This window comes from Choloepus didactylus, chromosome 2, assembly GCF_015220235.1.
Source record: "Choloepus didactylus isolate mChoDid1 chromosome 2, mChoDid1.pri, whole genome shotgun sequence".
NCBI classification, from domain to species: domain Eukaryota; kingdom Metazoa; phylum Chordata; class Mammalia; order Pilosa; family Megalonychidae; genus Choloepus; species Choloepus didactylus.
This window is the reverse complement of record NC_051308.1, coordinates 130688684-130699945: the sequence shown is the minus strand read 5'-3', so window position 1 is coordinate 130699945 and position 11262 is coordinate 130688684. Positions and strand designations below refer to the sequence as shown.

The 11262-nt window shown below is 40.9% G+C and overlaps 1 protein-coding gene across 2 annotated transcripts; it reads left to right on the top strand.

Annotated features, from left to right (window-relative positions):
* Positions 1 to 200: 200 nt before the first annotated feature.
* RBM15 (RNA binding motif protein 15) lies at positions 201 to 7546 on the top strand. 2 transcript variants are annotated; one of them, XM_037826424.1, is made up of 2 exons: positions 201 to 3066; positions 7179 to 7546. In XM_037826424.1, exons 1-2 carry the CDS (start codon positions 201 to 203, stop codon positions 7199 to 7201), a joined length of 2889 nt encoding a protein of 962 aa, XP_037682352.1. In that variant the 3' UTR covers positions 7202 to 7546. The 2 variants fall into 2 exon arrangements, with proteins under 2 accessions (XP_037682352.1, XP_037682353.1); XM_037826425.1 differs by having other exon boundaries at positions 244 to 2979.
* Positions 7547 to 11262: the final 3716 nt, after the last annotated feature.

Here is an 11262-nt window from a genome sequence, read left to right as displayed (position 1 = left end):
AAAGTGCAGGGGCGGAGCTACAGTCTGGCGCGAGGAACCGTTAAGATAGGCAACGAGTAAAACCAATGAAGTACTCTGACTAGGGCGTTGGGAGCCCAATAACAGTTGTTGGGCGGGCGTCTTTGCGGAGCGCGGGGAGATGTAAAGACAGACAAATAGTTTTTCCAATGAGACTGTGGAAGGGAGGAGATAATTGACCAATGAGGACTCTGGGGCGGGATCCCTTGCCGCGGCGGAGTCCAAGATGGCGGCGTGCGGTTCCGCTGTGTGAAACGAGCGCGGGGCGGCGGGTTAATCAGTTCCGCGGAGACGACCTGCGGCGACCCGCAACAATGAAAGGAAAAGAGCGGTCTCCAGTCAAAGCTAAACGTTCCCGTGGTGGTGAGGACTCGACTTCCCGTGGGGAGCGGAGCAAGAAGTTAGGAGGCTCTGGAGGCAGCAATGGGAGCAGCAGCGGAAAGACCGACGGCGGCGGCGGGTCGCGGCGGAGCCTTCATCTGGACAAGTCCAGCAGCCGAGGTGGCAGCCGCGAGTATGACACTGCTGGGGGCAGCTCCAGTAGCCGCTTACATAGTTACAGCTCCCCAAGCACCAAAAATTCCTCGGGCGGGGGCGAGCCGCGCAGCAGCTCCCGGGGTGGAGGCGGGGAGTCACGTTCTTCTGGGGCCGCCTCCTCAGCTCCTGGTGGTGGGGACAGCGGGGAGTACAAGACACTGAAGATAAGCGAGTTGGGGTCCCAGTTGAGTGACGAAGCGGTGGAGGACGGTCTGTTTCACGAGTTCAAACGCTTCGGTGATGTAAGCGTCAAAATCAGTCATCTCTCGGGTTCTGGCAGCGGGGATGAACGGGTAGCCTTTGTGAACTTCCGGCGGCCAGAGGACGCGCGGGCGGCCAAGCATGCCCGAGGCCGCCTGGTGCTCTATGACCGGCCCCTGAAGATAGAGGCTGTGTATGTGAGCAGGCGCCGCAGCCGTTCTCCTTTAGACAAAGATACTTATCCTCCGTCAGGCGGCGTGGTCGGGGCCTCTGTAGGTGGACACCGGCACCCTCCTGGGGGAGGTGGTGGAGGCCAGAGATCACTTTCCCCTGGTGGTGCTGCCTTGGGATACAGAGACTACCGGTTGCAGCAGTTGGCTCTTGGCCGCCTGCCTCCTCCACCCCCGCCACCGTTGCCCCGAGAGCTGGAGAGAGAGCGAGACTATCCGTTTTATGAGAGAGTACGCCCAGCCTACAGTCTTGAGCCAAGGGTGGGAGGTGGAGCCGGTGCTGCTCCTTTCAGAGAAGTGGATGAGATTTCACCCGAGGATGATCAGCGAGCAAACCGAACGCTTTTCTTGGGCAATCTAGACATCACTGTGACAGAAAGTGATTTAAGAAGGGCTTTTGATCGCTTTGGAGTCATCACAGAAGTAGACATTAAGCGGCCTTCTCGAGGCCAGACCAGTACCTATGGGTTTCTCAAATTCGAGAACCTGGACATGTCTCACCGTGCCAAACTAGCAATGTCTGGCAAAATTATAATTCGGAATCCTATCAAAATTGGTTACGGTAAAGCTACACCCACTACCCGCCTCTGGGTAGGTGGCTTGGGACCTTGGGTGCCTCTTGCTGCCCTGGCACGAGAGTTTGACAGATTTGGCACCATACGCACCATAGACTACCGCAAAGGTGATAGTTGGGCGTATATCCAATATGAAAGCCTGGATGCAGCTCATGCTGCTTGGACCCATATGCGGGGCTTCCCACTTGGTGGCCCAGACCGTCGCCTTAGAGTAGACTTTGCTGACACCGAACACCGTTACCAACAGCAATATCTGCAGCCCCTGCCCCTGACTCATTATGAACTGGTAACAGAAGCTTTTGGGCATCGAGCACCTGATCCTTTGAGGGGTGCTCGGGATAGGACACCACCCTTACTATACAGAGATCGTGACAGGGACCTTTATCCTGACTCCGACTGGGTGCCACCTCCTCCCCCAGTCCGTGAACGCAGCACTCGAACTGCAGCTACTGCCGTGCCTGCTTATGAGCCATTGGATAACCTAGATCGCAGGCGGGATGGCTGGTCCTTGGACCGGGACAGAGGCGAGAGAGATCTGCCCAGTAGCAGAGACCAACCTAGGAAGCGAAGGCTGCCTGAGGAGAGTGGGGGACGGCATCTGGATAGGTCCCCTGAGAGCGACCGGCCACGAAAACGTCACTGTGCTCCTTCTCCTGACCGCAGTCCAGAATTGAGCACTAGCCGGGATCGCTACAACAGTGACAATGATCGATCTTCCCGTCTTCTTTTGGAAAGGCCCTCTCCAATCAGAGACAGACGAGGTAGTTTGGAGAAGAGCCAAGGTGACAAACGAGACCGTAAAAACTCTGCATCAGCTGAACGGGATAGGAAGCACCGAACAACTGCTCCCACCGAGGGAAAAAGCCCTCTGAAAAAAGAAGACCGATCAGATGGGAGTGCACCCAGCACCAGCACTGCTTCATCAAAGCTGAAGTCCCCTTCCCAGAAACAGGATGGTGGGGTAGTACCTTCTGCAGCATCCTCTCCCAAACTCTGTTTAGCCTGGCAGGGCATGCTTCTACTGAAGAACAGCAACTTCCCATCCAACATGCATCTGTTGCAGGGTGACCTTCAAGTGGCTAGTAGTCTTCTTGTGGAGGGTTCAACTGGAGGCAAAGTAGCCCAGCTGAAGATCACCCAACGTCTCCGTTTGGACCAGCCCAAGTTGGATGAAGTAACTCGACGCATCAAAGTGGCAGGGCCCAATGGTTATGCCATTCTTCTGGCTGTGCCTGGAAGTTCTGACAGCCGGACCTCCTCCTCTTCGGCCACATCAGACACTGCCACCTCTACACAGAGGCCACTTAGGAACCTCGTGTCCTATTTAAAGCAAAAGCAGGCCGCTGGGGTGATCAGCCTCCCTGTGGGTGGCAACAAAGACAAGGAGAACACCGGGGTCCTTCATGCCTTCCCACCCTGTGAGTTCTCCCAGCAGTTCCTGGATTCCCCTGCCAAGGCACTGGCCAAATCTGAAGAAGATTACCTGGTCATGATCATTGTCCGTGGTGCGTCTTAAAGTTCATGTGTAACTTGTATTTACTACTTTTATGTTGTTGATGTTTTGTGATGTGTAATGGGATACAGCATCAGAGGCAGTTTTCTTTTTAATTAGTTGTTGTAGCTTTTTCTTTTTTTATATTTTTATGAATCTCTTTAAAATAGAAGTCAGGACAGGTTAGGTATTGTTTTAAGTGAAAGGGTTGCCCTAAAGGTAGCAGGCAGATGGACTTGCTTTAACTAGGAGTTCCCACCTTGTTGTAAGTAATTTTTTCCCTCTTCTTTCTTAAATTTTTTAATCTTGACCTTAAAAAAAATCCTTGAAGTTACAAAACCAAAATTTTTTTAGGTAAGTCAGAATTTGGAGAAAAGAGTCTGGTGATTGTATAAGATGGTGATATATATCTAAAAGTGGCTTGATTGGTCTGTAGGTAAATAATTCCTGTATCAGAATTATTTGTGTAACTAAAATTTGATCAGGGATCTCAAAAGTATAAGCTGATAAATTGTATAGAAATTAATTATTTTAATCAGGTAAATGAGTATTTTTCTTAAAATACACAATTTATTCCCAGAGAGTTTGTTTTAATATGTGCATTTTTATCATCAGTTCTTGAGTTCTACTGTATCCCATATATGCACTTTTGGTTTGTAGCTGTATCTGTTCAGTAAACATTTGAGGACTATGTTACAAACCATATGTGACTTATGATTACACTAGTATGCAAGAAGTGAGTAGGTGCTTTTAAAATCAGAATTCTTTAGTCAGTGATTGGTGTGTGGTGGTGTTTTAACTGACCTTTTTCAGAGAGGTGTAGCAGATTCAGTTCTAATTTAATTGCGTTTTTCAAAAATAAGTGTTCTTCAGCAAAGATGAGTTTTGGTTTTGGTATCCATTTAACTGTCTGGGTTCAGTAATAGAAAGAAGAGTTGTTTGCAAGCTCATTCATAAGGCTTCTTTTGTTTCAGTGGGCATAATCAGCCATATCTGGATTGCAGAATTTATGAAAAGTTATTGTAAAATGCCTTTGACATGCTCTTTTTTGACTTTTCTCAAGCCCTTATTTTCATATTTAAACAGTAGTGGTCACATTACATTATTGGAAATGTTTTAAATACCTTTGAAATTTTTTGTCCAGCCAGAGAAAATTGAAATGTCAATGTAGGAAAAACCTTTTTTATTGTTTTATTTTCCCGGATACCAAGAAAGTATTATAATAGTACAAACTAATTTAATCCATCCTCACTTTTTTTTTAAGCCGAGGATTATATCAACTTCTGGTTCTTAACAAGGACTTTTGCTGCTTAATAGTAATGGATGATTTTTTTCTTTGTTTTTTCACCTACACCTATACCCCTTCCTCTTCCTCTAGTTTCTCATGTCATTAGTGAGTGTATTTCCCTCCCCCATTCCCCACCTCCCCCTTGATTTAAAGGCTGAAGACTTCAGCTAAGGCCCTTGATAGTTAATTATGATTAGAAACTTTAGGACCTTCTGGATCATGGTTGTGTTTTTATTCTGTGAAAGTTACTTACTGAAAGCCCAGCAGAGTCCAACTGTTTTCTTTCTGTTATCAAAGCTGGCAGTTTTGAAATAGCACCAATAATAACCCAGGGATATGCCATGTAGCTTTTTGTTTTTCATTATGACAGGTGTCTAATGCATGTCAGCATGGAAGCCTTATCACTGCTCTGTCATCCTTTTGGTTTTCATTATGCATTTATAATTTTTTTAAATATGGAGGTTTTTGTGGGGTTTTTTTGTTTTCTTTTTATTTTTAAACTGGAAGAATTAGCCATTTTGAAAGAAAGAAGGTATTAGGCTATGAGCACGAAATTCCTTGGTATGCCTCTAGGAAAAAAGTCAAACTGTACAGTTAAGACTATTTTGGTGCTTTTTGCTTTCAAAAAGCAGTGCTTGGCATTCTAATATGGAGTAGACACCTGTTCAGAAACTAATACAAGTGTGGATTCTGTGCATACATGGGATCAAAGTACAGTTTGTTGCTGGATACATTTTTCTAGTTTAAATCCTCTCACTAATCATTAACTTTTGATAATATGACTGGACAAATGATTTTGCTATTTTGGAAAGTGAAGTTTGTGACACCTAATGTTACTATAATCCAAAGTGTGTGTATTTTTTCCCTTTTTCTTTTTCTTCTTCTTTTTTTTTTTTTTTTAAGTTGGCAGGAAGGCTTTTGGAAGAGTACTATGGTTTTTGTTCCATGTTTGAATCCTTATTTGACATTGCCGCTTTTGTTAGATCTGGGCAATTTGTGTTTCAATGTTTTTGAATCAATGGTTTGATACCATTTCTAAATGTATATATTATAAGTAACTAATAATGTTTAGGTTGGTGTTTACCTACAGAGTGCCATCATTCAGATGAATCTCTTATTTGTGTTGCCCATTATGTTGCACAGGTTCATAATATTCATAAACCATATACTTATACTTCAGAGTTAGACTGAAAGCAAAAGTCTAAAACTGGTTGTAATTCTCCTTAGCCAGAATTTTATAATCCCAGCATTGGCTGTTTTTTTTGGGACAACCAAGTTTTCTTTTTTTTTTTTAAATGCTTTTTTTAATTACTTGATCTTTTGGGAACTCAATTCAAGTGAATGGGGAGAAAATTTCTTCAGTATATCATTTAATGGCTTATTAAATATAACTAGGAAAAACATCCAGATAAGTCTTTTACATCACAACTTCAAAGTTTAAGGAAAATTAAGCAATCATTCATCTCCTAGCCAGTGGTTCTACTTAGTTATTTAAATATTATTTTGTTGATTGTAACTGGGATTCCTGTAAAGAATTTTCCACTGAGAGTTTTTAATTCCTGTTTTAAGATGCCCATTTTGATTCAACTGAGAGTAGATAGTGTTTCCTTTTAAGGGTTGCATCTTAAAATATCTGTCCTTTGGCTAGGATAGGCTTTTGTCATATTTTGAAGGTAATTTACACTCTGGCCCTTCTTGACTTATTCACATCATTTGAGGTATAGTAGTAAAAGTAAGATGGGTTGTTGCTTTCAGAGTCAGACATCATTTAGTTTTATTTGGAGACTTCTTTATGAGCAGATTTTCACTGACAATGCTTTTTCTTTTTCTTTTTGCAAGCTGAAAATTTTAAATCCACTTGAAACAGTGAAATTGCTCATTATTTCTTGAATATAGTTTGGGTCCATACAGGAACCATTCATCAAAAACTGTGGTAACTGAATTAGGAAATCCTCTTGCGAGAGGGCCTTAATGATCTTTATGTGAAAAATTATTTTTTGTAGAGAATTTTCTGGGCATTTTTTTTTTTCCTGTCTCTGCCAAAGTGTTTGGTTTTGAGATAGGATATAGGTATGAGAACAAGAAGATAAATGGAGCTGACCCTTTAACAATCTGTTTATAGTGATGTCCTTAAGAGAAAATAATTGAAGGTAACCATGGAAAACTGTTAAGTTTAATGATGAGTTTTACATGTATGATTTAAACAGAGTTGAAAAGTAAGAGTCCTGAAGTGTTCCTTGTTTATTTAGCCATTTGAGTTTGTTTGAGTTCTTACTTAAAAGAAAATAACAGCTGCTTTCTTTGGTAACACACATGAAGGTGGATTTTTAAATGGTTTTATCTTGACCCCTTTGTTTAGTAATGGAGTAATCTGTTTTGCTCCATGTAAATTATAAAATGAAAATTGAGGGGATACAAGTTTGACTAGAATCCACCTTTTTATAGTTTTACTTTTTAAGTTATATTTGGAATATATTGATAGAATCAATTGATCATAAACTTTTTTTCTGGATTTTTTTTTTTGTGTGTGGTCATGTTTTACTCAGTTATATGAGTTTTACAAAGGGTATTTTTCTGTCCTATAGATGTCACTTAATTGAAGTCTTCAAAAAAACCCACCCTATTGTTCTATTTGTTATGTGTCTCTTCATATAGTAAATTCATTTCAAGGTTTGTGCCAGTGGGTATTATTGGTGCTTTTTGAAGTCAAGGTGGACTATCCAGGAAGGTCTTGTTAAATGTTATGTTCATCTATAATGGAATAGGGAAAATAGATATATATATTTTTAATATTGTAAACATTTGTACTGAATAACCTTTTTTTCCCCTCCCGCAAGCAAAACTGGTGAACAGCGGATGAAGATAAGAAATTCAAAGTTCTAATGGACCTTTTTGAAGAGAAGTTGTGGCTTATGTGGAGTTTACATGGGCCTCTTGATGGAAGAAAGCTAATCTGTTTAGTATTTGTGCATTTTACTAAAATGGCAGCTTAAAGTTGTGTATCTGCTATTGTGATGCCAATGCCGGTGTTTTAAGTGGAAAAAATGACCTCTTTGCTTTGTGCTGTGTACACAAGATTTCTGGAAAAGTAAAGAAAAACCCTTTTTATGGCTCACACAGCTTAAAAGTAGCTGTCATTCAAACGTGCGCTCACAGTTGAGCTGCTTTTGTTTTATTCTAAATAAATTGTTTCTTTTGAGGAAAATGTTTTTCTGCCTGGAAGTGAATTGACGGCAAACCTTTGACCCCTTTGTTTGCAGCTGAGGGGGTACTTGCTGCTGCTCAGATTTTGTATGTCTTGAGCAAGAAGCAGGGAGACCATCAATTTCATTTTGACTATCACGGTGTGTCAATTCTGAAGGATCACTAGTGTTACTGTGACCCCCCTTTGTTTGCAGTGAAGGGGATCATTTGCTTCTCGGTCCTCAACTTGATGAGGAAATGGTGCTGTTTGCTGGCATGCAAGAAGCGGGGGCAGGCACCCTAAGCCTCACCACAGTGCACAAGTCTGGGGCTTTGCTGGTTTGAAGAGCCGGAGTTGCTGAAATTTAAGTTTTCATTTATTTTGTTCACCTATCACGTTTGGCCTTAGTTTCAATTTTAATTTGAAGAAAAGTTTGAAATTGCTTTATCTTGCACTTAACATTTGCACCAAATTGCCAAAAGAAAGAGAAATGCTCCAAGTTTGCTTTTTAAATGTTAATGATGATGTTAATAAAGCCTTTCCTGACACATTTGAGGAGCTCTTCCGTCTCCAGGGGCTTCTTACCAGAATTATGCGGTGATGGGTTTAGCTCTGAATGGATGAAGAGTTCCTGAGAGCTAGCGTTTGTAATTAGAACCGTTACTTGGTATCTGTGCCTTATTTGACCTGTGGTTCCACATGCCTTGGATGTGCATGCACCGTGACGGTTTCATAGGTACGAACGCACACTCAGGCCCAGTCACTTCGGTTGGTAGTACAGATTGTGAGGAAAAAAAAAAGGAGGCATCCTTAAGGAGGAAAAAGTATTTGCCTTTAGTTCCTGCGTTATCCTGTACGGGGGCTCCTGAGCTTTGGAAGCCTGTTCCCAGTACAGAACAACTCCCCTGTTTGCAGCAGGAGACTTCGGTGCACAGTGACAACGCTGGAGTTCAAGAGGAAGCCAGCAATGCTGCACCATTGGCTTCAGACACCATTGTTGTTGTTTGCCAGTTTAAACTTAACTAGTTGCAGATGAAGACCACCTTGAAATGCAGGCTTGTTGGGCTTGTTTTGAATTTTAACCTCGGATGGAAGAGCCCTAGTGCTGTCTGTCTCCATGCGGGATGATGCTTGCTAGGCAACAGGTGATTATCAACAAAGGATGCCACGGTTATACTCTGCAAGGTGGTGTTCCAGTGGCAAACAGCTGTATAAACCCTTGTAAACAGGTAAGAGGGTTTTTAGAGGTCAAAAATGCATTATAATTAATAGGGTGAGGGCTTTTAATGTTTCGGGTATGTCTCTCTGGATGGAAGTCTTTAGGCACTGATGCCATTATTAGCTTCCTTCCCTCACCAAAGGGTCATATTTAACAAAATTCCAGGCCAAAACTTTTGTCCTGCTTTATTTATTTATTTAACATTTAAAAAATTCTTTTAATGTATGAGCCAAAGCATTAACATCTCGATTATGAATTTGGGGCCTAGAACCTTGATGTCTTTTAAAATTTTCAGCTTTTAAGAAAAAAATTTATCCTTGGCTTTCACCCTTAGTTGTGATTTAAGGATGCTGGAAGGCTTATTTATATAAAAACATTGCTTCTTACAAGCACTGATTTCTAAAACTCCCAGTTAAGAGTATTGTATGTAGCAAAAAGACTTTGGTTCATCATCAGATTGGGACTGATAGGTATTTTAGCCAAAACGGTTAGTTTTTCTTTCTTGTTCCACAATCAAAAAGTTAGGCAGCTGCAGCTTTAGGGAACTGAATAGTAAGTGCTGAGAGAAAAGACTGACTTTTGTCATCAACTCTTACATTTTCATTGTCCATTTCATCCTACCTGTCTTGTCTTTTGAGCTACCCTCCCCATCCCATCCCCCATTAATCAAGTGTGAAGCTTTGGCAACTTACCACAAATACAACTCTTTTAATGCATAATACAACTTAGGTTTCCTTGTATTTTAAGCAGGATCAAAATTTTTCAATAGATAGGGAGTTTTCTTTTTCATCTTTGCCAAAAGATTTATGGTATCTTGTAACTACAGTAGTTGCTAATAACTACTTTTCCCACAGGTTTGTTTGAGCCCTTTGGATTGCTTAGTAGGAGAACTTATGCACCCATACTTTAATATAGTAAAAGGGGAAAAACAAAGTACAGTGGTTTTTCTCAAGTTCTCAGTATCTTATAAGAGTTTTAAAACAGACCTGCTTATGAGAGGTGGCTGCCACCCAGGGCCTTGCTAAATGATCTCTCGCCTACATTTCTATAAACATAACTGTTGGAAATGTCAATCTAGTGTGTTAATTTTCTTTCTCTTGCTACTCCACATTAAAAACTCATTAAATACTTCTTCCAGTTAGTAAACAGATATTTTAAATCACTGCAGATTTGAGGAAGGTCATGTTACACTTTCTACTTCTTTCTACATGTTTGGTATCTTTCAGAGGTCTCATGCTTCATCTCTCAAGTAAGAACAAGAAAAAAAGTTGCAAACGGCATTTGTTTATTTGTTTACAAAACCATGTCATGCAACATGGCAAGTTTTTGAAATTACTCGTGCAATAATTTTATTTCCATCTGCACTGTAATGGAAAAATTATTAACTGAATTGTTAGATCCAGAATTTTTATTTTTTAATTTGGGAACTGACTTTTTGGAGTATTTATTTGTATGGCTTCCCAGTGTGTTTCATATGACCTAAATTTAGGGTTCTATTATAAAGAATATAGTTCCAAGGACTTAACAACTTCTCAATTAACTCATGCTCGCTTTGAAAATCTTGGCTATAAATATTAAAATTGAAAATACGGATAACCCTGACTTATGTAAAACAACCCAGATTTTATAAATTGCCACTTTCATAGCTGAAGTCACACAATTGTTTATAGGCTGTTTACCTGAGGCAGTAAATTTAGTGCTTGTGGTTTATACAGTATCTTCTTTTTTGCGATAGTATATCTGATTATGGCTTCTCTGACTACCACCTTCATGTCCCTTTCCAAGTCTTTTACTCTCCTTGAGCTTCCCTGGTTAAAAGATTTTTTATTTAATAACTTATAACTAAGTGAATTATAATGTCGTTTTAAATTCTTAGCAGAGAAATTTATTGAATAACAAAATGTGTCAAGCCTCAGACACATTAGTCTTTATTGACCCAAGAAGAGATGTTTCACCATGAAGTAAAACTACTTGTGCCTCAGCTCAAATGGCTGTAATATTAAGCTCTCAGTTTCTCTGCAATCATTTGAGTGCTGGCTATGTATTAGAAACTGGTACTGAGTGTCAAAGTATCAAGTAGTCAAATAGTCTCTACCCCTTCAGCAACTTGTACTCTGATTGGGGAAAGTAGGTATAAATGGGCACATAGTTAAATATGGGAAAGAATTAATAGCTTAAGACAACTACAGGAGAGATCACAGGCCAATATTTGATTGCTAATGAATTTTTACAGATGACAATGGTATATGAATGAATATATGAACAGGTGAGAAAGGCTTTACAAAAGAATTTGTTAGTTGGAGAAGAAATGGTAGAGGGAGGTTGGAATTGACATGTCAGACAGACAAGCATGAATAACTCACCACAGACCATAAACTTACAGCTAGTAAGTGACTGAGCCAGTATTCTAACCAGGCCTGAGTCTCAGCGAGGGCTCCTGGTCACTATACTATCCTACTTCACTACTGTTTTCTGTAGGCTGAGGATGTGATTAAAGCTGCAAACTTGAGAGAGTGTC